Below are 26,219 nucleotides of genomic sequence, written 5' to 3'. Positions count from 1 at the left end.
AAATAAATAAAATTTAAATAAAATTAAAAAAAAAAAAGAACTTGGCTTAAAAAAAAAAAAAGATGTTAGGTAGAAAAGGAGAAGCCAACCAAGGAGGTGAGAAGAGGCAGCTGAGAATGGCAGAAGAAAACCTCCAGGTCACCTGTGAAATCATTCACCCGCTCAGTCCTTTAACAAACACGTATCAAATAGGCACTCTGCTGGTATCAACAGGATACAGCCCCTGGGATAAAAGTATCTCCTAAATACTCCTTTAAGCAAAAAGCCTTGGGGGCATACACCTGCTTACCAAAAAGGTCTAAGGTACCTCTACATGGTCAGGGGAGAGAGGGGCAGTGTCTCTTGCTAGGTCTGTACCCTTCGTGTTAGTTGGGTCTCCACTGAAGTCATGTGATTTTTCCCCTTAACCCCTTCCACTTTCCTCTCCACCACTCCCACCAGCTACTGAGTTTCATTGGATGGTTCATCCAGAGACGAGCCATATGTAGACTCAAGCCTCTGGCTCCTGGCAGCTCCTAACCAGTCAGTAAAGAACCTGCAAATCCCACCCCTGCCCTGACCCTTTTCCCCAACATTTGTTCAGCACTTACCATTATGAGGTCGATTTCTTTGCATACATCTCCTCTGTAGATTCTTATAACTACTACAGGTGCTATTCTGATCCTCATTTGACATACGGAGAAACTGAGGCTTAGAGCAGTCGAGCAATGTGCCTGAGATCACCATGCTAGTAAATGATGGAGCAAGGGTTTGAACTCGGGGATTCTGGCTCCAAAGTTGGGTGGCTATAGTCTTGCCCTTTGGGTGGGGTCATTTACAGGGCTGGGATGGGTGGGCCAGGGGAACTCCCTCAGGGAAGCCCAGGAGAAGCCCAGATCAGGAGGGATGAGGGTCTTCACAGCACTGAGTTGTGGCCTAGAAGGCATGTGGTTCTAATGGCCCCATGCGCACACAGGCTTGGGACTAAAAGGCAAGCACAAATGCCTAGGCCATTCCAGGGTCTCCTGAGCACCGTGGGGAGTTTTCCAAAAGGGCCGATGAATCTGGGGCAGCAGAAGGGGACTTCTCTGCACAGGCCTGGGAAAGGCCCTGTGTCATTCAGTACATTCTTGTTGAGCCTTTACCTTGTATCCGGTGAACACTTGCCACTGTGCTGCATGGTGTGGGCTGGTAGACACAGTCCCTGCTCGCAACAGCAAGGCCAGACATGTACAGAACACACAGAACGTGCCAGGCCTTGAACTAAACACTTGCCCTAAGTTATCTCATTTGTTCCTCAGAATTCTCTGAGGCAGGGACTAATATTAGTCCTGTTTCACAGGAAAAGAAACTGAGGCACAGAGAGCTTGAGCAACTTGCCCAGGGTCCTGTAGCTAAGTGATGGAGTCGGCATTGAAACACAGGCAGGCAGCACAGCCTCCTGGATCTAGGTTAAAATAACTAAACTTACCATGTTCCAGGCTCTCTACACACACGTGCTCGTTTCCCAGGAGCACGGTGTTAAGCCCTCTCCTCTGGAGCAGGCTACCTGGATTCACACCCAGGCTCTACTGATTGCCAGCTGCGTGACTTGGACAAATAGTTAACCTCATCTGTAAGTGGGGATAAAGATCAACTCTAGTTTACAGGGCTGTTGTGAGGATGAAAAATTAATAATAAAGTTCTGACGCACAGAACACACTGTAAGAGCTACAGTGTGTTATTATTATTCATTCTCAAAAACAGCTCTATAAAGATTGTTATACCCACTTAACAGGTGAGGCACTGTGGCTGGAAGAGGGCCAGGCACTTGCCTGAGGACACAGAGCTGGGATTCAAACCCATGACGCCTTGAATCGGGCACCAGAATCTAAAGCACATGCTCTTAACTTGGGGCCTTCCTGCTGGGGGGAGGGGAAGATGGTAATCCACCTAGCCCCCTCCTCAATAGACTTCTCCCCAGAACAGCCCCAGCCCCCGTGCATCTAAGCCGAGATAAAACAAGAAGCCGAAGAATTCTTCAAATCCTCTTCCCCAGTGTAAGCCTTCAGAAGCCTCCCAAAGGCTGTGTGTGCACTGGGGCGAGCCAGTCTGGGAAGACGGGACAGTCTTCCAGAGGCCCTAACTGTAAACAGGACCCTGGTACCCCACACCCTACATTGCTTCCCCTCAGCTGAGCGGGCTGGCAGGCCCCACTCAGCTGCCTCCACAAATACGTAAACACACAAATTGTGTGGCGAGCTGGCAAAGCCGCAGAAGGAAAGGCAGATACCAAGACCAGAGGAGGAGATGGGGGCACAGCTCCAGACCCCTCCAGGGCGCAGAGAGCAGCTGGGCTTCTAGCAGTGGACACCTGCAGACACAGTGGGTCCCCAAGGTCCAGTGACTGCGCAGGGATGAAGAAAGGGGCCTGCCAAGGAGATGGCTGGTATGTTACAGCAACCTAGGAGTCTGTGAGAGGGGGCAAGTGGGAGTCGGGGGTGGGCCAGGGGACAAAGGCCATCACTCGCTATGCAGGGGCAGTGGGCTGGACCTACAGATATCTGGGAGAGACCAGGGGATGGATTGAGTCCCCACACTGTTCTGGGACTAGACTTTAATCTTGGCAGTTGGGGGGATGTCACACACCCCTCCCTGTCACCACCCCTGCCGCGGCCAGGCCAGGAGAGGCACCCCACATGTGGGAAACCACTAGGCCAGAGTCATGAGCATTCCCCGGCGTTGGCAGCCTCTGCTCCAGCCAGAAGGGCAGCTGTGGGGAGGGGATAGGGAGACGCAAACCACGGGGGAAGCAGGAGAGCCAGCTGACAGGGCGTGGGACCAAGAGCCCCATATTTGACAGAGCTCCGGACCTAGCCATCCAGGGCCAACACCCCACTGCCCACGTGGTTCTCATCAAGCTCATTAGCAGCAAAACAGCAACAAGCAAACAGCGCTGGGCCCAGCTAATTAGCACACAGGCCTTCAGTGCGGAGCCAGCTTCGTGTGGGAAAGGCTAACGCCCAGTGGCAATTCCTCCAGGAGCGCTGCCAGCCCGTGTGCCAGGGCCACAGGTATGACCAGGGGAGCAGCGGAGGGCCGGGGAGAGAAACAATGGGGCTGAGGCCCCCCGGGGTGGAGTGGATACCGACAGCAGGCTGGAGCGGCACCCCCGGATCAGGGCACGAGGGTGCACACGCACGTCAGTTCTGACAAGCTGCAGACTCACCCAACCTCGAGTTTCCAGTGTTGAAACTCCAGATTGGCAGAGAATGACGCTGGAAAGTCATGAGAAAGTTAGGAAACTGAGAACCTTCAGGGCTGAAGGGCCAGAGCGAGGCCCATGCCCACCCGCCCTGAAGCCACCCTCCCCAACCTCAACTCAAACCTCAGCAACACTCTCTGCTAAGCTCAATAGAACTTAGGGGCTCTCCTCTTCACCTCCAGCCCCACATCCCACCCCAGGCCTCAGCTCCAGGACTCGGAGTACTACTGTCTCCTCGGGCACATTTCCTAACCAAACTGAGCCTCAGTTTCCTCGACTATAAGTAGGATAGATGATCCGTAAATACTCATGTTATAGGATTGGAAGACAACTAAGGTGACGTATGTGAAGAGCTTAGCGCAGTGTTGGGCATGTAGTAAATCCTCGGCTGTTAGCTAGCAGTAGTAGTCATCGTTATAGTAGTAATGGTGGTAGTAGTGGTAGCAGCAGCAGCTGTAGCAGTAGTGATGGTAGTAGAGGTAACAGTAGTAGTAGTAATGGTAGAGGTGATGGTGGTAGTAGTAATAGGAAGTAGAGGAGGAGTCAAAAAGGAAACAGCAGTACACGGCCATCCCCAGTTCACAGATGCAGAAAGTGAGGTCCAGGAAGATGAGGTAAGATATCTGGCAGCAGAGTGTGGAGATTAAGAAGAGCGACCCTTGGGCTTCCCTGGTGGCGCGGTGGTTGAGAGTCCGCCTGCCAATGCAGGGGACACGGGTTCGTGCCCCGGTCTGGGAAGATACCACATGCCGCGGAGTGGCTGGGCCCGTGGGCCATGGCCGCTGAGCCTGCGCGTCCGGAGCCTGTGCTCCGAAACGGGAGAGGCCACAACAGTGAGAGGCCCATGTACCGCCAAAAAAAAAAAAAAAGAAGAGGGACCCTAGAGTCAGGTTACCTGAGTTCATATCCTGCCATTTCTAGGCCATGTGACCTTGAGCACGTGACTTGTCTGTGCCCCAGTTTCCTCACCTGCCAAAAGGTGAGTGGCTCTCCCCGCCCCACAGGACGTGTGAAGTGAGTCTTGCACAGAGCTGCATAGCTCCTGGCTCTCGTGTTGCTGTCACCTCCTCCGAGGGTACCATCAGTGGAGGCTAGGGCACAGAGCCCGGCTATTCCTACCTCACTCCTTGGTCTCCACATAACTAAGATGACTACCCTCTTTTTTCTCATCTGGGCCAGCCTGCCAGGCTTTGGAGTGGTTGAAAGGAAGACTGCTCCAGACACAGGATCAAAGCCTCATCTGACCGTCCTGGTAGGATGCCCGCCAGGGGCCAGGGGCCAGAGCAGAGGTGGACTCCCCTAGCATGGCGCTGGGAGTGGTCCCCCCAGGAATGTGCGATGCAGAGGCTCTGGGGCCAGGTGTGTTCCGCAGACCACAGGGGTATGTGAGCACCACAGGGCAAGTTGGGGAGGAGCCCCAACACAGTGGAGCAGCAGGTGGGGAATACAGGAAACTTTACAAACAAGAGAGGGGATTTTATTTGAAAAGTCATCTTCAGTTGGAGCCTTTTTTTTCCTGCCATGCCGCGCAGCTTGTGGGATCTTAGTTCCCCAACCAGGGATTGAAGCCAGGCCCTTGGCAATGAAAGCGCCAGTCCTAACCACCAGACCACCAGGGAATGCCCTGGAGGCATTTTTCAATCTCCTCTCTTCCACTGCCTCCCCCCTGGAAAGGGGCTACCTGCTCAGGAGACAGATTGGGGAAGACGCTTGTGCTCCCCGCACAGATTCTGGAGTCCCCATGCCCCGCCCAGCTCAAGGCAGAGATAGGGAGAGGGTGGATGCAGTGGAGGCACTCACGTTTGATACAGTGGTTGGTACTGTTTGCTGTTGTCCATCCTGGGCAGCACTGTCCCCCGCAGACATTCCTCCTGCGGGGTCACCAAAACAGGGTCAGCGTAGGGTGCTCAGAGCGCGACTATTCACAGAGCCCTACTGACGGTCCCACCCTCTACAGGCAGGGCCTGGGGGAACTCTGCCAGGCTGGGCACTGTCCCCCTTCTCTAGGGAGGCCTCGTGGCCCATGGGCGGGCGCTTTGGGCTCCTTCACATCTAAGATTGAATCCTGACTCTGCCATTCTCTGCATGAGCTCGGGAAGCCTCATTCTTTTCATCTGTACAATGGAGATAATAATACCTGCTTAACGTTGTTGTGAGGATTAAATGAGATAGGATATATAGCCCCCAACACACTGGCACAGGGATCACAAAGATGATCAAAAAGCCAGTTCAGAGTGTCTCAGTCACTTTCCAAGACTAAACAATAAGTAAATGTCAGAGCCAGATTCAAACCTCAGTTGACCCAACTCTAAGTCACGCTCCAGCTCCGCATGGCCTCTCACCAAAAAATTATCACCATGGCCCTTGCCAACAAACGCTGATAATCCAAGGGAAGCTGGAAAACTTACCCAAAACAGCCTTAAGGACATACATGTGCAGCACCTGCCAACACATGCACACTGGGAGGAGCCTCAGCCCTCTGGCAGGCTGGTGCACGGTCAGACGGAGCACTGGCTGGGACAGAAGGAGCCGGAGCTCCAGAATTTCTCTTTAAGAGGAGCTGAGGAAGTGGCAAGCTGGTAAGAAGGTGGGGCTGGGGACTCGGGATAAGCTGCACTGCACGCTGAGCACGCTTTTTACTGGGGCAGGCTGATGGAACTTACTCGGTGGGAGATAGCCCTTCCCCCAGCTACTCCTTAGGGCTGGCACCCAGACACCTGCAGGAGACACTGACCAGCAGTTGCCACCAGGGCCACTCACCTAACTCACCCGAACTCTGCCCTCAGGTGTGGAGTATCCTTCACCCACCCTGACTGTCGATCTAAAACCCAAATGCCCGGACAGAGGTGACTTCCCGAGAAGGGCTCTATCTGGAGAAGACCTCTGGGGCCCTGACTTCTCAGCTCAGGCTGGGCCTGGCTCTGCTTCACAGACCCCATCATTACCATCAGAAATTCTCTACTCAGCGCTCGCTGAAGCTCAGGGTGAGCGGGGCAGCAGAGGTACGGAGCCCAAGAGTGGGGTGAAGGACACACCAGGGGGCCCTTCCTGTGACCTTCGTGGCCGGCGTGGTGAGCATCTGGTCCCACTTAGGAGTTGGTTTGACATTTGTGTGGCCCCCAAAGCTTGTGTGGTTTTTGAAACCTTATGAAACATTCAAAATAAATTCCTTCAGCTTGAAAAAGCTGAGGCCCATTCCTGGCCCTTTGGCCCAAAGCTGTGGGGAGCTGCCTCCCAGGGAGGCCCCAGAATGCCCTCCCACCCAAGGGCTGTGCCATTTCAGCCACCTCGAAGCCCCTCTGCACCGCTGCCTATTCCCCATCAGGGCCCAAGTCACTAGGTTCTGGGGAAGGGGCTGGTCCTCACAGCCAGGGCTTCTGAGTGTGTGCCCTGGTGGGAGGGGGGACTGCCCACCCACTGGTGAGTCATTACCCCCTCTGGTGGTGGCAAGGCCTCTTAGAGGCCTGAGAGGTCTTTGAGAAGGAAGCAGACAGCATGCCCTGGGAGTTTTCTAAAAACTAGGGTCTGTGGGAGTCCAGAGAGCACGGACTGAGGGGCCCACTTGGCTGAGAGGTCATGGCGTGGAGCCCAGCTCAAGGAGGCCCCCCTGAGCCTGCTGGTACCCTAGATGCCTTCAGAATGGCTACGGAGCTGACTGTAGGAAGGCAGCAGCTCGGCATGCCCTGCTGACCACGGTAGAGCCCTCAAGGCCGTCGGGGCCACAGTGAGAACTGGTCAGAATCAAAGATGCCAAGCAGGGGGGCAGGGCTTGGCAAAGCGGGCACTCAAGAGGGATACAGGAGCCCAGCCAGAGTCTTGGGTACAGGCTCAGGGAGGTGCCCGATGGGAGATGACCATTCCGTGAGCTCTGGCTATCTGGAGAGAGCAAATGAGCCTGACTAGCTGGGGCCAAAGACTCAGTGGCTCTGAGTCTCTGGAAGATACGACTCAGAGATTATGTAAGCCCAGCCTTCCAGGCCACACCACTCAGCAAACATTAGCCCAGTATCCAACATCATTGCCCAACCCATCTGGCTAACAGCCTAGGACAGCTGCTGTTCCACCTGGAACAAATCTGGTCATACTGGTCCTTTGTTATAGACGCCTCAAGGCTCTCCACTGGCCTCTACAAAGCCAACCGGACCCCTCCTGCCTGTGGAGTCTAATTGCTCCCCTTCCCCCCTTATCTCCATGGCCACCTACAACCAAAACTATGATCCTCCAGATATACGAAGTTTGTTGTCCCCCAGCTGCACTGTGTGTGGGCACGTTTTGATGCCCTTGCTTAAGCTGCTCTCTCTGCCTAGACTGCCTTCCCTCTCTCCTTTGCCGACGGAGATCCGTGGCTCGCTCCAAGACTTCCAGATCAAACGTCACCTCCTTTGTGTGAAACCTCCCCTGCCATCTACCCAGCCTTCCCCATTCTCCAGCCGCCACACCATTTAGCACTGATTACCTCAGGCTGTTGGTGTATGTCTCTGTCTTGAGTACCTTGAGGGCTCTTTCTTATTCCTCTTTGTGCCCCTAGAGTCTAACACAGTGGCTGACATGTGGTGTACTTTTAATACCTCTTTGTTTCACTTAATCCAATGTTTCCCAACACCCTTCTGGTAGGAAAGGAAGTGTGACGTTTCCATAATCACAACATGCAGCAATGCTGAATCACACAGCGAGAAAGTGATTCCCTTTTTAGTGATCGTTCTAGTGTGATTAGACCAGTGGGAAAAAATCTCTGTCGGAGGTTGGGTCTTCACGCCAGGTTCTCTCTCCAGCCCTTGCCAATTGCCATTTCCAGTAGGGAGAACTACGGGGCTGAACTTCCTATGATAATTGTATTTGACTAGACTTTGAGAACGTTTTGTTTTCATTTCAGTTTTCCTACAGTTTCCTCTTTATGACAAGTGGTACTATTTTCAGCTTATGATAGTGATACAAAGTGTCCTTGAAAATGGATTTACTTATGTAGAAAAATGCCAAGCACTGTTTGTAATACCAAAATATGTAACTCATCTAAGTGTCCCAAAACAGAAGGATGGATAAATAAACTGTGGTATATTCAGACAATGACATAATGACCAACAATTAAAATGAATAAACTTGAGCTGATTATATTAATGTAGTTAAATTTCAAACATCTAATGAGGATTGGAAAAGCAAATTTTAGAGGGATAATGCAGCATAGCACCACTTATCTAAGTTTAAAATATGCAAAACAATATTGTATATGTTACGGATGCATGCATCTATAAAAACCTAGATTGGAATCATGGGTAAATTCAAGGTGGTGGTTAGCTCTGGGGAGAGAGGGAGACAAATTTATAGACGATATTTCGACTAAAAATATCAGAAGCAAAATAGGCCCAAATATTAAGGTTTGAAAAAGCTGGATTGTTAGTTGTATTATTTCCAATACTTTTTGTAGGTTTGTATAAAACTTCATAATATAAAATACTTTATTTTATTTTAATAAAGTATTATTTTAACAGTTTATAAATTTAAGTTTATAAATTTAAGAAAATAATAGAACAAGGAGGAAAAGATAGAGGAAAATTATTAAGGTGGTATGCTGTGAGGCTAAGCTTAAGAAACACTGAATGCTGGGGAACAATGGCTTAAAAAGTCCCCTGTGGACTGTGAATTTCAATAGTGCAAGAATTTTCTGCTCTGGTTACACTGTGTCCCAGACACCTAGCACTGTGCCTGGCGCACACTTAAAATCTTCATTATGTGCAATAAAACCCCACTACATTGCAAGTTCCACGGAGACAGAGGCTGTCTTGGCCACTGCTGTATCCCCATGGTCCAGCAAAGTGCCGGGCATATAGGAGACCTTCCAAACGTTTGTTGAATGAAGAATCCCCAGTAGTGGTGATGCAATTCCAAGCTTTACCAGCAGGTGGCACTTAGTCCTTGGCCCTGAGCAATTCACAAGGCAACTGCCAGAGAGGCCAGCCTGGCCAGAAGCCAGGAGCTAGAATGGACTTGGGGAGATGAAGCCGATGGACAAGACTGCCACTCAGCCCCTCCCCAGATGACTTGGAGTGGCTAGCTGCAGTGCCAGAGGAACCCACCCTTTATCAAAGCTGCAGAAAACAATCTGGGGGAGGAGCCACCCCAGCATGTGATGTGATGTGTGCACCTGTATATGGCAAGTGATTGTGGGTGGCAGCCAGCCCAGGTCCTTACACACCTGTGTACATCTACCAGCCTTATCAGGGTGACAATCTGCTTTGCTCATCACCACCTCATTTCACAACTGCGAAGAGTGCACCCTCCCACCCCCACTCCACTATCCCATCTCCCCCCAACTCCCACCCGAACGCCGACAGTATAAGCTCCTCCATGATCCGGCTCAACCTATGCCTCCAGCCTCAGCCCTGTGGCTCCCCTACACCAGGGTGCAGTCCTGCCCCGAGGCCAGTGCCAACAGTGAAAAGCCCTTGTCTTTGGGCAGTGCTACAACTCGGGACCCCACTCCTGCCACTTCCCCTCTGCTTCCCCGCATGCTGCCCATCGAACCCCAGGGCCTCCTTCTCCTCCAGGCTCGTCAGCCACAGCCGTCCATTCCTTTATGCTTAACATGAAGCTTCTGCTACTAGAAAGCATGTTCACCAGTGCCTATCTGTCCATTTCTCCAATTCGATTTGAAGTAATTGAGTTGCCCTCCTGGCAGGAACAATGTCTTTGTCTCGGGGCCCAATCCCCTATCCCAGGCCCTGCACACTTGCTCTTAAGAAGTATGTATTCACTTGCACAGGCCATTACCACCCTCTGACTGATCCTCTGTGTAAGCGACTTGGCAGTGCTCGGGTCTACTCTGTCTGCCTTAAGCTGGGCCTTCCAAGGGCAGCGGGGAATTCATTCACTCACTCAACAGATACTTAACAAGCAGCAACTATATACGAGCACTGTTCTAGGCACCGGTGACACAGCAATGCACAAAACAAAGCCTCTCTTTTTATAGAGCTTACATTAGCGTGGGCTGGGAGACCAGACCATAAACGCAGAAACAGAAACATAATATGTCCAATGGGAATAAGTGCTATGAAGAAACGTAGAGCAGGGTGAAGGAAGAGAGAGGGTGGGGCAGGAGTAGTCAGGAAGGTCTCTCTAAGCAGAGAAATACAGGAGAAGAGTGCTGCAGCCTAGGAAAATAGTGAGGGGAGAGGCAGTAAGAATATCCTCGGGAGTAGAACAGGGGTTGCAGTGTCCTTCACGCTATGAGCCAGGGGACTGAACCCAACTGGCAAATAGGGCCCAAGCCGAGAAGGGCTGCCAGCTTCCTTCCCAGCCTCCCCGATGGTGTCCCCACGCATCCCCACACTGCCCGGGCCTCCAGTGCCCTCCATTCTGGAGATAACCTGTCCTACTCAGGCAAGACTGAGCCTCCCGCAGCCATGAGGATCTTCAGCGGGGCCGGGGGTTACTGGGGAACCTCTCCCACGCTGCGAGGGAGCCCCCGGCAAGCAGCTGGTCGTCTCAGGGTAGGGGGGAGACTTAGCCCCGCAAAGTGCGCGAGTCGCGCTGACACCTAGCTGCATAGGGGCACACACAGACCCACTCCCCCACGGACCCACAGTGCCACAGCCACATCGCGAGCAGGCTTCCTGCCCAAAGTGCCCCCGATCCCATGCCCACTTCCACGTCCAGCCATCCGCGGGCCCAGGCCGACCTCTGCCGCAACCCACAGACTCGTTCCCCCGCGCAGGCTTTGCTGCCAACCTCCTTCCTGGAGATGCATCTGCCCTCGCGCTCTGGAGCCCCCGACGTCCTCCACCTACCCGCGCTCTACGCCCGCTCAGCTTCCCCTGGGCCTCAAGCGCGTGGAACGCCCACCCCGCTGCCCTCTCCCCGATCCCTTTCAGATCCCCGCACCGCTACGGGCGTCAGCAGGCACCGGTTGGAGGCGGGAGGGAGGAGAGCGGGCGAATGCTCTGGCGCCTTGGGAAAGGATTAACGTCGGGTCTGGGCGAGCTGGTACGAAAGGGTGTGGATGATGTTTCTCTTTCCTCTCAACTCTTTGAGAGTGGGTCAGATGGAGCCCCAGCTCCGGGACCTCGGTCTGTTCCTCCGCAGTACTGAGGACAGAGGGACGAAAGGCAGAGCCCGGCGCCCTGTCCTCTAGCCAGCACATCCCTCCACGAACGAGCGTACGGGAGACCGGCCCTCGCTCCCCCAGCCCCCATGCTTCCCTCTCCAGTGCTCACCCCGTTAGCCGCCCTCGCGCAGCCCGCGGCCGCTGCGCGGTCCCGAGGCGCGGGAGAGCCGGGGGGGCCTGGGCCCGGGGTGCGGACTGCTGCTGGCTCAGGGGCCGGCTTCTCCAGGTCTGCGCAGGTGGCTGGACTCGCCGCGGCTGCTGCGCGCGGGGCGACCTCCTGGCCTCCGCCTCGGCGGGCCTGCTGGGGCTCCCCCAGGCAGGTTGGGGCCGCTCCGCGGGCGGCAAACCCGGAACGGGCACGTTCTGCTCCCGGAACAGACTGTACACCTTGGCTGTATCCGCTGCGGGGTGGCTGCCCCCGGGGCGCCGCAGCCGACTCGCGTCCCTTCCAGCCGGCTCGTATCTGCCCAACGGGTCCCTCTGAGCATGACCCATGCCCACGAAGAGAGCCAGGGTGAGAGGCAAGAAGCTCCTCCAGGGGTTCCGAAGGACGCGCCCGGGGCAGCGGGTGGTGGTTGGGAGCCTCATGGCGCTGGGGCGCCCGGAAAGCGGCGCGCGCGGGTAACTGCCCCGGGGCTCGCAGTCTGTGCGCCCGGCCGCCCTCTGGCTGCGCTCCGGTCCCCTCTCGGTGGCCCGCCTCTCCCCGTCTAGGGGGCCCCGAATCAGACTGCGGGCCAGGCTCTCCGTGGAGCGAGGGCCAGGCTGCTGGAGCGGCCCGGGGCTGCGTGCAATGAGCCCGGCGGCCGCGCTCCGTCTCTAGCTGGGTGGGCACCGCTGTCGCACCGCCGCGCCTTCTCCCCGTCACTGTAGCCTTCTGAATGGGAACCGGAGGGTTTTATTTTTGGAAACCTCCCCCCGATTTTTCGTCTCTTTTATCCACACCGTGCCCCCTCCTCGGAGGGACAGCTCAGCCCCCTCATTACGGGAGAGGGAGAGAGGAATTCCAGCAACACCCACTTTGGCACTGGGAAGCGAGCGGGCGGCGAGGGGTGTTAACCCGTGAGTAGCTGGGGGCGACGCAGGGCCGGCCCGAGGGCTAGTAGGCGAGATGACGCCTGCCGGGACAGGGGCACCCAAGCCACCTTTCTCTTGTCCTGGGCAAACTGAACTGCTGACCTGTCCAGAGTTTATCTCCCGCCCCTAACCTCAGGGACAAACTCCCTGTTCGATGACCAAGGCTGCAGCCTCGAAGGTCTGAAGGAGGTCAGGAGAGGTACGAAGAACGGCATGACAGAGACAGGACCCAAAGGCCGGGCCCCGGACCCTTCGCTTCCCGCCCGAGCCACTGGGGGCGTCGGCCGGGGTTGCGGCTAGAGCTGGGACAGCACGGGGCAGCTCGCCTGCCTCCGCCGCCGTGGGACGCGGGAGCGCTGGAAGGTCCCCTGGGGGCGCGCGCCCTCTAGTGGACTAGGCCGCGTCCTTGGCTACCCTGCGGGCGGCAGAGACCTGTCGCTGCTAGCCGCCTTAGCTCCTTGATCTTAATCCCCTTCCTGCTGCGTCAGGATCGAGCCTAGGCCTGAGGCGTTGATGGCGGCGGATCCTACAAGAGGTGTCTGCTCTTCCACAGGGGAATAAACATGGAGGATCTGGAATAAGGTCACTCAAGGAGACAGCGTGTGTCCAAGAAGTGAATGAAATCCAGTCCTCCAGCCTGCGGCTCAGATCCATTTCCTAGATTCCCATCCAGCCCCTCACTCCCTCGGGATTCGATGAGCTTCTGATTGATGCAGTGAGTGTGCTCACATCTTCTCGTGTTGGCAGGGAGAGGGCAGGGGTGCTAGAATGCCAACGGCCACCCATCTTAGTACCCCCAGCAATCAGCTCATCACTCACACCATGGCCCCCTGCCCTAAAGTCTAAAGGCCTGGCAACCATGGCTGCCTCCCCCAAGCACCCCACCCCGCCCCTGCATTTCTGCAGCCTACTGCTTCCTGGAGAGGCAGAGGGGCCGAGCAGGCAGGAAGGCGCCAGTTTATAAGGACCCACACCACACAAAGGACAGACCCAGTCTAATGCTGAAAACAGCCTCAAATCCTGACCTTGGCCTCCAGAGCCCTGCAGGACTGGCCCCCTGTCTGATCTATCTCACCTCTTGCTGGGGCACTCACCACACCGCAGCTGCACTGGCCTCCTCTCTACTCCTTGAACAGGCTAAGTTCATGCCCACTTCCCTCTCCCCGAAACACTCATCTCCAGGACGTTTTACAGGACACGCTCATCACTTCACCTCTCAGCTCAAACATCACCCCCTGGAGAGGCCATCCCTGACCCCCCAACCTAGAGCAGTCTTCCCACTCCCAAGTCATCACTTTCTAATACAACACTGTTTCACCTTCATTGCTCTAGAGTAGTTGAAATTGTTTGTTTACCTGTATAACTGATTTATTGAATGGGCTGAACCTGAAGAGGAACAATCAGGAAACAGCTCTATTTTTCTCCTCTCACTGCCTTCAACCATATTATTATGGTGAATTTCTCTTCTCCACCCTTAATGGCATCTCAAGCAGAGTCCTTGGCTTGCCCATCGCCGTTAGTCACAAGAACAGTTTCGTTTCTATAATTAAGACCAATTCCCAGGCACTAAAAAGTCTGGTTCTGTCCAAATCAAAACCTCATCCAATTTAATCAATCTCGTATCCAATTTAATACCCCTCCTCTCCCTCCACAGGCCTGTCCCCTGGCGCAAGATCATGTACTAGGGAGAGTGGGGTGTGGTCTGATTTTCTGACCTTCCTTTTCTGCTGTGGCTCCTCCACATCAGGGTTGGGGGAGAGGTGTTAGGGGGACAACGGTGAAGTCCTGTGTGACAGGTGCCCTTGGCTGACAGGTGCCAAGCTCTGGCTCTTTCATGGGCACATCTGTGGGTTCTTGGGGAGCTCTCTGCATGATCTCCACCCTGCACTACCATAGCAAGGCACTCTCTGGGCAATTTCCCTGTGTCCCCTACTCCCCATGGGACTTTCCTGTCCATGCCAGCAAACCAGTGGTGAGCTGGCTGCATCGCTTCCTGTTATAAGGGCCACTCCAGCCAGTCTCCATGGTCAGATTTCTCCAGACAGAAAATGCACACAAGCCTCTTCATTTATGTACGTCCCCAATTCCTAAAGACATAGGTTGGGTTCTCCCAGGAACTTTCTTGCTCTGCTTTGGTGCATTGGGGTGCTTGCAGCTTCTAGCACCTCAGCTAGCATCAGTGGAGACAGAGTTATGGGGAGTCATGCTAGTTTCCTCTTCTTTGGAGGCCCCCAGTCTCTATGACTGGTTTTCTTAGGGCCCTGTTCACTTGGTTTGCTTGGGGAGTACCCTCAGGGGAAATCTCAGCCCTGCTTACTGATGCACCTGTTCTCTGACTCAATGACTTTCTTCAATCCCTTTGTATTCGTAGGCTGGAATCCAGGGATGTATCTTGGTAGTTGTTGAACTGGTTCTGCCTTTAGTAAGATGCCTAGTACTTCTCTTTGGCATGTGAGAATAGATAGTCCTTATTGTTCTAGCCTTTGCATCTTCAGCAGAAATTCAAAGCCCACAGGAAAAATCCTGTTCAACAACCTGTAAAATTATTGTCTGACTTCCCAAGCCACAATGATAGCTCTAAATGAGCAGGTATCTTGCCTGCCTGGATAACCCCGGTTTCCCCAAAACCTAGAACAGTGCTTGCCTCTAATAGACAGCCAAGAAATATGTGTTCAGGGACTTCCCTGGTGGTCCGGTGGCCAAGACTCCACGCTCCACATGCAGGGGGCCCGGGTTCCATTCCTGGTCAGGAAACTAGATCCCACATGCCGCAACTAAGAGTTTGCATGCTGCAACTAAGAGTTCTCATGACACAACTAAAGATTCCACATGCTGCAACTAAAAAAAAAAAAAAAAAGATCCCGCATGCTGCAACGAAGATCCCTCGCGCAGCAAAAAAGATCCCGAGTGCCACAACTAAGACCTGGCACAGCCAATAAATAAATAAATATTAAAAAAGAAAGAAAGAAAGAAAAGAAATATGTGTTCAATGGATGGCTAACTGAATGAAAGACAGGGTAATCCCAACAAGTAGGGAGGGCTGGTATCATTAGACTCATTTTCAAAGAGAAAAACTGAGTTCCTGGTGGGAGTTCCTGGTCCAAGTTCATGTGCTTGCTGCCTTTAAGGCTGGTCCTAAGGATCTCCTTGAATTCTGCACCTTGCCTTTTGGGATGAATGCCATCTCAATTCCCAGGATGCTCAGCTCTCTCCCTGAGACACTGCTCCTTCACAGCTATGGGAAAGCCTCAGCTCCACACTTCCCTCGCCTTGCCTCATTATCTACCCAGTTCTGTAGTTCCGGGCTCCCTTCCTCACCCCACTACCTCCCCAGTTCCTTTAGGATCTCTCCTCGTCATCCCTCAACGCTCACCTCAGATCCCCATGAGCCTCCCAAGGCCAGAAACCTTGGCATCATCTTCGTCCCTGACCTATTTTTTCCTCCCACGTGTCCAAGTCATTATTACTGCTCTGTCTCCTCCGTCTGCACTTCTGGAAGTCTGCTGCCCATTCAGCCTCTCACTGCTCCAGCTCAGCCAAAACCCTCATGCAGACACACTTCCCTCACCTCTAGACGCCCCTCCCACTCTCTGGTGAGTACAAGCGGTCCTTGGAAATCCCCACCTCGTTCTCCTGGGGGCCCACAGCCAGGCTAGTCTACTTTGAAGACTGGCATCTCCTACTCCCCCATCCCAGCACCATCCTCCTGTCCTGCCTCCCACTTACTGCCCATCACTCCCTTTCCCTGTAATCGCTGGGATCTGCTGATGCAGCTCTTCAGAATCTCCAATCCCATAAACAGTGGCGTTTTTTGTTTGTTTTTCCTTTTTGAAGCTGCGAACACTTATGGAGTCTACTATGATCCAAGCACTGTGCTAAGCATGCTACGTGAATTGGCTCCTGTAACCAAAGAAAGTAGGTGTTGTGATTTCCACGTACACAAAGGAGGAAACTGAGGCTGGGAATAGTTACTGGCTTGCCCACGATCACACAGCTGATGAGCAGCTGAGGAAGTGTTCCCACCTTGGTCGTCTGCCACCTGAGCCCAGGCTTCTAAGACTGCACCACGTTGCCTTCACTCTGGGCTTGAGCCACGGCCGCCCTCCTGACAATTGAGTGGTACCTTTTCCAGCCACCTCTGCAGCTGTCCCCACCTAAGACTCTCCACCGCACATTCCCCAGCCTCTTCCCTGACGGCTAGCCCACCACTCAATTCCCAGGGGATGCGTATCAGAACTTTCTGTTCCCCTCTCCCTTCCCTGCTCAGGAAAAGAAGGGGAGCTAACCGTTTCCAGCAAGGCCCCTGACTCACCACGTGTCACTTCCCTACCCCTGATTCCCGCTTCCCCCCTAAAGAGGCACAAAATGTTGCTAAGCCAACTAACCCACCCCTTGGGTCTGGGGAGGGAAATCGTCTCTGGAAACCCTGCAGAGAGAGTCCCAAGGGGCTGCTAAAAAGATTCCAGTGGGGAAAGGTTTGCCGGGACACGTGCACCATGAGAGGGGATGGCAGTCTGCTAGACACTCGAGGCGATCTCATTGCTTACCCATGTCTTGGAATAACGCCGGCAGCCAGAGAGCTACCAGAACCTGAACTAACTTGGTCAATAAGGACCAAAAACAAGGACCGCATTTCTGCTCCCTTTGCTGAGACCCAGACTCTGGACAGAATTCCAGGGATTTTTCTTCCTTGGAAGTGACTGGCCTTCCAGTCCTGAATTCCTCTCCCCAGGAGAGCTTGTTACCCTGCTTAGAACAAATAACACATTTCCTGGTTAATCAGTGGGCGGAACAGCTGAAGGAAGGTTGATTGGGCCCCCAGCCTTCCAGATGGGAGCAGCTCACGGGCTCAGACATCCTTGTCCAGAGACTGGGCAGCTGGGACCCTGCACCGTGCAGCCTCAGCCTCCAGTCTGGAAGGTAGAGGCTGTATGAAAAGGCGCCAGTTCCCTCCTGCTCAAGGCCTCCAAGGCCCACAGGGGCTGCCAAGACCACGCCACCTCAGACGCCGTGGCCTGGCACCCCCCCAGTACTCACAGCCACCCTGCTCTGGTCTGCCAGTACTGTCCCCTCCGGGTGCAGTGAATGTTTCTGTCTTCGGTGAGCTCAGCTCTCAGCTATGCTTGGCTTCTATTTTCCCATCTGAAAATAGAGATAATGATGCTTTTCTTGCCACCCCACCTTCAGGGCAAATAGATAACCAGCCCTATCTACCCTGTGATGGGAGGGGTTCAATGACTGCTACTTTCATTTGCCAGTTGATATTTCTGGAGCTTTTGAAAGGTACCAGGCACTGTGCTAAGTGTTTTACAGTCATTCTCCTTTAATCCTCATAATAACCTTCTGAAGAAAGTACTATTATTTCATCATGTAGCAGAAGAGGGAAAGAAAGCTCAGAGAGGTAAAATGACTTACCCACAATCACAAAGCTAGTACTTGGTTACACTAGGATTCACTCCTGGTTTTTCTGGTTCCAGACACTATACACAGGCCAGCTTCCAGAGAAACATTTCTCAGGAATCGCACCTCTGGCTGCTGATGTCTGGGAACCAGAAGCATTCACAGCCTTTTGTGGTGTGGTGTGGGGTGTTTGGTGCTGATGGACACATGAAATAGCTGTCACGAGCTGGCCCCCATCAAGCACATCCCACTCTTCTCAGGCCTATTTACAGCTAGGGGTCTATTTTAGGTCAAGGGCAGGCAAAAGTCATCATGGGGAGTTTCACTGAATCTGATTCCCTCTCACCAAGGGGAAGGAAGGAAATAAGCTTACCCTACATCAAGTCGTTCTCCATTTCTGAGTAAGGCTCAACTCAACCCTCAGCTTTTCTCTTTAGAGCACACATAGAGCATCGACGTGGCCCTGGGAGGTAGGCATCGTAATTTCCACTTCACAGACTCAGAGGGGTGAAGTCTCTTGCTCAAGGTCATACAGCCAGGAGTCGAGCCAGGATTCAACTAAAAGGTCTGACTGGCTCCAAAGTCCGTGCTGTTTCCACTACAGCACACTGCACTCACTCCAGGATGTCCTGCAATGATGTGGAATGGCAGCTCTTCAAAATAACTGATTTCACTCCGTTTCCCTTCATTTCCAACCCTTGATACGAAGGTGGGCTGACCTGAAAGCTCTGTGCATTTAGCTAAAGCTCAGACCACATTTCCTATTTACCTGCATAAATCCCTTCAGCTTCTGGCTGGAGTGGAATCCTCTAGAACTCCTGGGGACTGAAGCATAACTTCTCCCCGAGCTGAGTCTCTGAAGACCTGAGCAGGAAAACGACGTGAACAGCCTGGAAGGTCTCCTTCTTTTAATTCCCCCCGTAAGACCACAGGGGTTTCAGGTGCTCTCCTGGCGATGAGGGAGTTATTCAGATAGGGACAGATTACACACTGTATTATCCTTTCCAAATGCCCAGGGAGAAAGCCCTGTGGGCTGAAGGACGATGCAGCCCTATCCTGGATTCTGGAACGGCTGGGCAGGGATTTGAGGACAAGTTGAGCAGGAAACAATTTTCCTCAGCTGTTGCTGAGGTCTCCCAGCCTGTCCCCATCTGGCTTCCTGCTGGGACACGGCAGCATCCCTCACAGCCCGAGGGATAGGGGTTTGGGGGGACAGAGCACAGGGGCTGCCGTAGGGTCTTTCCCAGAATAAGCCCATAAGCAGCTCACTCTTGATCAAGACAAAGAAAGAGGGATGACACCTTCTGCCACCACCTTCTGATGTCCATTTTCCCCTAATTATACGCTGAGAATCGGGATACTCAGTGAGGTTTTCCCTGGTGCCCTGCATCCCCTCTCTCTAGGACCCGAAGGCCCTTAGGGACAGGCCCAAACCCCCAGACTCCCCAGGACAGGGTACAGACACCAGGCTTCGGTGGGGTGGGGGGCGGGTAGGAGGAGGTGCAGATCCCAGTGGGCCCCAGCCAGTCTACATGACTCATTCCTTGTTTCCGTCCACTCTGGTCTGAGTGCCTTGGCCCAGGGGCCTCGGGGAGGTTGTAACACAGGCTGGCCCCTCGCCCATCGGGACTCAGCAGACAAAAATTAAAGATCTCACTCCTCAGGAACTCACACAGACAGCAGAGGCATGCTCTGTGCTCTGCCTCACCAGACCAGACCTCAGGCCGGAGGGGGCTGATGGCCAAGGGAGGGAGGAAAGGCATCTCTGGCCCCTCCCCTCCTCCTCACCCTCCACCTCCAGTCCTGAAGCCCTGGCCGCCACGCACTTTCTTCTCACTCCTGCTCAGGCCCTGGCGTGAAGATGCTGGTGCCACCAGCACCTCCTCAGCAGCACTCCGCCCCTCCCCACCTCTGCCCGAAGACAGCAGTGAGGGAGAAACAGACTTGTAAACAACGAATCATACATTTTTCTGGTTGCACAGGTTTGATGAGGCCAAAACCTGCTCAACAGTCTTCAATGGCTCCCCACTACCTCACAAATCAAGCCCAGACTTCTTACTGGCCCCGCACCCAAGCGGGTCTCATACCCTTCCCCTCCTGTTTGCAGATACTCAACACAGTCCCACTCACCCAGAATTCCCCCCAGTTTCCCCACCCACGTCCCCTGACCCAGATTCCTCGGCTTATACCATTTTCGTCACCTGGGATGTTCTTCCCACCCCTGCCTGCCTGTCCTTTAATTCCCATCTGAAAACTCCCACTTCTTCCAAGAAGACTTCCTAGAACCCCACCGCCAAGTCCAGAAAGCTCGCTCCTCCACTGAACTCCTGTACCACCCTCTGCCCCGCGTGACTAGTCCACCACCGAAGGTCCCGGAGAAGTGGGAAATCCACGGGGCTTTGGAGTGCCACTCGGCACCATCATTCACCAGCTGTGTGTCTTTGGCTAAAGTGACTTAACCTCTTTGAGCCAGTTTCCTCACCAGCAAGAGACTGTCATAGTAGTCCTTTAAAGCACAGCGCCTAGATACAACTGTATTTACCAACACAACACTCCGGACCACAGCCGACTGGACCAGGGATGAACACATGACCCGGGGCAGCCTTTACATTGGCTGGTCAGTGAGCTAAGACTTCTGTACCTAAGACTTCTGTGGTCTGATTTGAATGCATATGTCATTGGTTACTGGCCACATAAGATCCTCTCTTGAAAATTTGAACTAAGCCACTTGATTTTGAATGCCAAGCCCTGGGATTAAAACAACAGGTAAGTCCTCATTCCCGAGAGCTCACAGTCGAAGGGGGTCCACGTAACCAGAGAACAACAAAGCCGAAGAGGTATAATGACTTGCCTGGGGTCACTACGCAGCTGGACAGTGACACAGAGAGGGCTGAAGCTCAGGTCTCTGGACCTGAATTTGGTCCAGGGTAGTGGGCTTCTCTGACGGGCTCAAAAGGCAGTGGCCCTGAGCTGATTGCCTGAAGAAGACCAAGGCTCCACCGGGCCCTGCATCAACCTGTTCTGGGCAGCTTGGGAACAAGGCAGTCCTTCAAGGACAAGGTCAGATCACAGCAGCGGGCACAGACCCTGGTTCTGGTCCTGCATATGCCCCCAGTGTCTCCCTGTTGTGCCCCTGGCCCTCCCCGGACTTCAGTTTCCTCATGTATAAAAGAGAGGGTTTTACTGGATGAACTCAAATTCCCTGTCAACACTAAGATTTTGATCTGAGGAGCAGACAGACAAGGGATGGGCGTGGACCCACAGAATGTGAACCCTGGAGAGGACCCCCCTGAGAGAGCAGCCAGCCCATTCCTTCAATTCACGGTTGAGGAAACTGAGGCCCGAAGCTGGAGAGATGCTTGTCCAAGGTCACATGACTGGCTACTGGCAGCCCCAGCACTTGAACCAGGGTCTCCTGACTCCCAGGCCTCTCAACTCTTTCTCTTTCAACTCCCTCAAGAAGCTGGGAGCTATTTGGCTGTCTGGGCCAGGGAAGCCAAGAGTGGCTGTGCATGTCAGCAGTGGGGCCTCAGAGCCTGAGAACATCTCTGACAGCGTAGGTGCAAGTGGCAAAGCCGCTGGTGGGGAGGGAGCGGGCTGGGAGCCAGGGAGGGTGTACTGGAGATAAGCTGTCAGCATCTCCCTTCTTCCAGATGGCAAGAAGAAACATAGAAGGGTCCATGACGATTGAGGGGAAACAGTCCCCTTTTCTGATTGAGCCACTGCTCCACAGAGGACTGGCCTCCCTCTCTGCCCCCTCTCCTCTTTCTCTCTCTCTTTCTCTCTTTCACACATACACACACACACACACATACACACACACTCTATTTAGCTGCTGTGTTCTGCCACCTGCAGTTTCAGTCTCAAGATGTGTACTGACATTCTCAGGTGTAATATTTGGTGGGGCTTGGAGTTCCTTTCGCTGCCTGAGCTGCCTCTGAGCTCCTGCCTACCTTCTAATGCTTAGCCTGCTTGGCTGGCATCAGGAGACCTTCCCATTCCACAAACAGTTTTTGAGCACCTGGTTTGTGCCAAACACTGTGTTAGGCACTGGGGGTGGGTAGGATATCGTCACTGCCTGTGGGTTGGAAATTAACCATCTGGTGGGCTCACTGAAGAAAAACCACTAACCATGCAAGTGGGGTTGGCTAGGGAGCATTTCTCAGAGAGCCCTGACTTTGACTTGAATCTTGAAGGCTAAGGGAGAGTTCACTATGTAGGAAGGGGGACATGCCAAGGAGAAGCAGTGCATAGGGAAAGGCAGGGATGTAAGATGAAGCCTGGGCTGTTAGGGAGAATGACAATTAACTTATGTGGTTGCAGTTTGTATAGGAATGGGGTTATGGAAGGAGATGAGGCTGGAGGGGTAGGCTGGGGTCAGTTAATGGCGTGCTTAGCTCTAGTCAGCTCCTTTTCTCAGAAAGAAGGACCCGTTCCCCACATCTAAGCCACCAGCTGGCCCTGGAGGGGACAGACTATTTATCTGGAATTCTGAGACTGATGTCCTCTGGTCAATTGCAAGGAGTCACTTGTGTGAGGAGGAAGTGGCATGCTCTTAATCTCCATCAACCCACCCACAGTCATTCCAAATGAACACCAATCGACACGAAGCCAGTGAATTTGCCATGCTTAGAAACAATCCCCTCCAACCAGTCTGTCCCCCAACATGGCTCCTCTATTATAGAAATTGTGGAACTGCTGATAGAGCAAGTCTTGCCCGGCCCCTGTCCTGATGCCATGACCCGCCAACCCAACTATGTCCCTTCTTCGCCAACCCTTTCCCCAGGTACCTCTATAGTCTGAATTCCCCCCTCTCTCTGGACCCCTGGAGACTCAGCCCCCCAGTCAGGCTCCTGTCCCCCAGTCTCACTCGTCCTGGGCCTCAGGTCCCTCTGTAATCCCACAAGCTCATGTTGCTGAAGTTACATCATGCCTGAGTATCATAATATACATATCCAAGCCCACGCACTCTGCAGCCTCCCTCATAGCTCTGCCCCATAGAGAGGTAAGCCATATGGGCTTGATGTCAAGCGGATATTCTGGGGAGTGCCCTGTGCATTTCAGCCATCGTTCACTGAACATCTTTTTGTCAGGCATCAGCATTGCCAGGAAGAATAAGGCTTATTCCCTGCCCTCAAGGAGTGTCCAGTGTAGTAGGAAAGGCAGCAACACCTATCATGGTAAGTGCTGTGACTGAGATAATCTCAGGGAGCAATGTGAATACAAGGGCAGAGCACTCCAGGCTGGGAATATGGGACAGTTGGTCAGGGAAGATCCTAGAGAGGATTCTATCTGAGTGGGGTCTGGAAGGCAGGGCAAGTCTCAGCTCAGAGAAGGTGGAAAAGATGGTGAGGAAGAGGCACAGTGATGACTACTAGAGCCAAGTTTGCAAAAATTAAATCACACCAGGGTCTACCCCATTTCCTTTTTTGGATGGGGTCCCTGATCAGAGAAATTTTGTCAGATTTTTGAATGATAGTTGAACGAAATTCAAGTGATATTTAATGTGGATAGGCTGGGAAAATACAGAGCCTACAGTACGGCAATTACGTGGGGAAACAATTACTCCCCACATTGAAGGATGGATGGAGGTCACTGAGATCTAGAGTAGCACATGAGACAGGGCTGGGGCCTGTGCAAGACTTCTCACAATTTGGATGAAGTCAGAAAAAGCATTTTTATCAAATTATCACATGACATAGAACTGGAGGGATAAATGAGAAACTGGAGGATAGAAGCAAGATTTATACTGACACAGATAAATTGAGATTTAATAGAGATAAGGGAAAAAGTCTTGCATCTTAGTCCAAAAAAGGCAATAATTAAAGAATGAGAGACACTTGCTTCGATAGCAGTTCAGTGAAATGACTGTATTTTGGGGGTGGGGGTGGGGGTGGGAAGAGACTGTTGAAAAGGAAGATCCTAGTTAACCATTGGTTTGAAATAAACCAACAGTGTAAACTTCTAAAAGGTCTAGTGCCATCTTGGGTAGAATCCAGGGCTCAGTACAGGGAGGGTAACAGTGTACTCCAAGCTGTTATAACACAATCACAGTTTTGTGCTTAATTCTGCTGCCATGTCTTAAACGGCTTATCACAACCCTGAAGTATGTCTAGGAGAAGGTCACCTGAATGAAGATCAAAAATAACCCAGGAGGAATAGTTGAGATACTGGAGGAGAGAAATCCTGTTAGAGGAGAGTCTGGCAATCTTCAACCATTGCAGGATTATCAGGTAAGAGAGGGATTGAGTTGTTCTATGTTTGCATTAGTCATAACAGGTTAACTGCAGTAACAAATAATCCCAAAAAAGTAAGTTTATTTTTGTTCACGTCAAGTGGAGCTCTGATCCACACGGTCATGCAGGGCCCTAGGATCCTTCCATCATGGAGTGCCAACATAGAGATTCTTCCTCCTTGTCATTCAGCCAATAAATGAAGGGAGAGAAAATAATGTGGAGAATAACACAGGTTTTCTAAGGGCAACGTCTGGAAGAGACAAACATCACTCTGCCCACATTTCATTGACTAGAACTCAGTCACGTGGTCATACCTTACAACAAGGAAGGCTGGAAAATGTATTCTAACTGTGGGCCCAGGAGGAAAAAGGCTGTGGGTGTGGGCTTTAGAATTGTGGATTTGGAAGAGACTGCCTTAGGAGTAAGAAGAGTTCAGGGTTAGAGTATATCTATGTAAAGACTTACACACGAATAATACAGACTTAACAGCATTATTCATAAAAACCAAAGGTTAGCTATTGTCTAAACGCCCATAGACTGGTGAATGGACAGACGAAATCTGGTATATCCACACAAAGAAATACTATTCAGCAGTAAAAAGGAGTAAATTACCAGTATATGGATGAACTTCAACTACCACATTGATGAACTTCAACCACATTATGCTCAGTGAAAGAAGCCAGTCATAACACCATATATTGTATGATGGCATTTATATGAAATATCCAAAAAGGGCAAGGCTATGGAGACAGAAAATAGATCCAAGGGACAGGGGTGGGAGTAGGGGGAGGGGTATTAACAGTAAATGAGCACAAGAGGTCTTATTGGGGTGATAAAAATATTCTAAACCTGATTTCTAGTAATGGTTGCACAACTTGGTAAATTTACTAAAAAAATAATTGAATTGTAAATTTGAACATGGTGCATTACATGATTACAAAATATGCGTCAATGGGCTTCCCTGGTGGCGCAGTGGTTGAGAGTCCGCCTGCAGATGCAGGGGACACGGGTTCGTGCCCCGGTCCGGGAAGATCCCACATGCCGCGGAGCGGCTGGGCCCGTGAGCCATGGCCGCTGAGCCTGCGTGTCTGGAGCCTGTGCTCCGCAACGGGAGAGGCCACAACAGTGAGAGGCCCGCGTACCGCAAAAAAAAAAAAAAAAAAAAATATATATATATATATATATATATATGTGTGTCAATAATGTTATTTTTCAAGAGTTAAGGGTTTCGTATTTTGAGGTTGGGGGAAACAGAATAATCCTACAAGGGATATAGTAAAGGATGATTCCAAGTGGAAGGAGGAAGTGGCACAGAATCCAAGGAAAGAGAAGATGTAAAGAAGGAAAGCATGGCCAGCTGTAGTCAAAGCTACCGACATGTCACATAAAATGGAAGGCTAATTTTCTTGTCTCTGTCACAGTAGGGTTCACAGTGCGGTTCCAGATCCAGAGTCAGGAACAAGAAGAAACCTGTGAACACAGATTTCCACTTACAGTAAATACAACTTCTAGAGCCGGCCAACAACAGGACAGATTCCGTTGCTGAGCGATGCACTCTCTGAAGTGCTCAGAGAGAGGCTGGATGGGCGTTTAGAAAGGATTTCTACACGGGAGGAAGACCTCTAAGGAGCCTCTCAGTATATGAAAGGCCCAGGGTTTTCCTAAGATTTCATTACCTCTCTTTGCCCAAGGCCTCCTCTCCACTCTTGGCCTTGGGCTCCTCATCTCAGACATTGAGAGTTGACCTTTGGGAAGGCAGAGTGGCTCTGCCTCCTGAACCCCCAGGGACCCCACTGCTGTGGTCCAGGAGTCCTTCAGCCACTGAGAGTTCCCTTGAGCCATGAGCTAGCTTCGGGTCAGTGGTCAGACAACAGCAGGTTTCACCAAAGTCAGTGCAGAGAACTGAGTAATCCTGGGGGACCGGAGGAAGTAGGCTGAACTGCCCGAGAGATGCTATGAGAGGACCAGTGCTGCCTTTGTGTCTCTGACGCACACTCATCCAACACCCCCCAGAGGTAAGATATGCGAGGGAGAGGATGCAAGATGAAGTTCATGGTAAACGCGTGGAGGGTTCCTGAGGGAGGAAGGAGAGGAGGAGATGAAACACAAATGTATCTGCACATCTCCTGAGGGGCAAAAGGGAGATGGGGACCCATCATGTGAGTGAGTTCAAGAAGAATTGAATGCA

General features: G+C 52.5%; 1 protein-coding gene and 1 long non-coding RNA gene across 7 annotated transcripts in view; one reads left to right on the top strand and one right to left on the bottom strand.

Moving 5' to 3' along the window:
• The window catches only part of LTBP2 (latent transforming growth factor beta binding protein 2), a 100,225-nt gene extending 87,577 nt beyond the window's left edge, over positions 1-12,648 (bottom strand). For 2 of the 6 annotated variants that reach the window (XM_067730209.1, XM_067730197.1), the window contains exons 1-2: positions 11,431-12,648; positions 5,024-5,094 (exon numbers count right to left, since the gene is read on the bottom strand). In XM_067730209.1, the coding sequence (XP_067586310.1) occupies positions 5,024-5,094; positions 11,431-11,909 (550 nt within the window). In that variant the 5' untranslated portion in view covers positions 11,910-12,648. The remainder of the gene's footprint in view (positions 1-5,023; positions 5,095-11,430) is intronic. The other 4 variants (XM_067730184.1, XM_067730191.1, XM_067730204.1 and 1 more) reach the window with 4 other exon arrangements.
• Positions 11,698-23,658, top strand: LOC137221001 (uncharacterized). The gene is made up of 3 exons (XR_010941860.1): positions 11,698-11,835; positions 12,949-13,110; positions 16,230-23,658. It is a non-coding gene; the product is annotated as an uncharacterized lncRNA (long non-coding RNA).
• Positions 23,659-26,219: the final 2,561 nt, after the last annotated feature.

This window comes from Pseudorca crassidens, chromosome 1 (genome assembly GCF_039906515.1).
Source record: "Pseudorca crassidens isolate mPseCra1 chromosome 1, mPseCra1.hap1, whole genome shotgun sequence".
NCBI classification, from domain to species: domain Eukaryota; kingdom Metazoa; phylum Chordata; class Mammalia; order Artiodactyla; family Delphinidae; genus Pseudorca; species Pseudorca crassidens.
The sequence above is the reverse complement of the archived record's forward strand: the minus strand, read 5'-3'. Positions and strand labels throughout refer to the sequence as shown.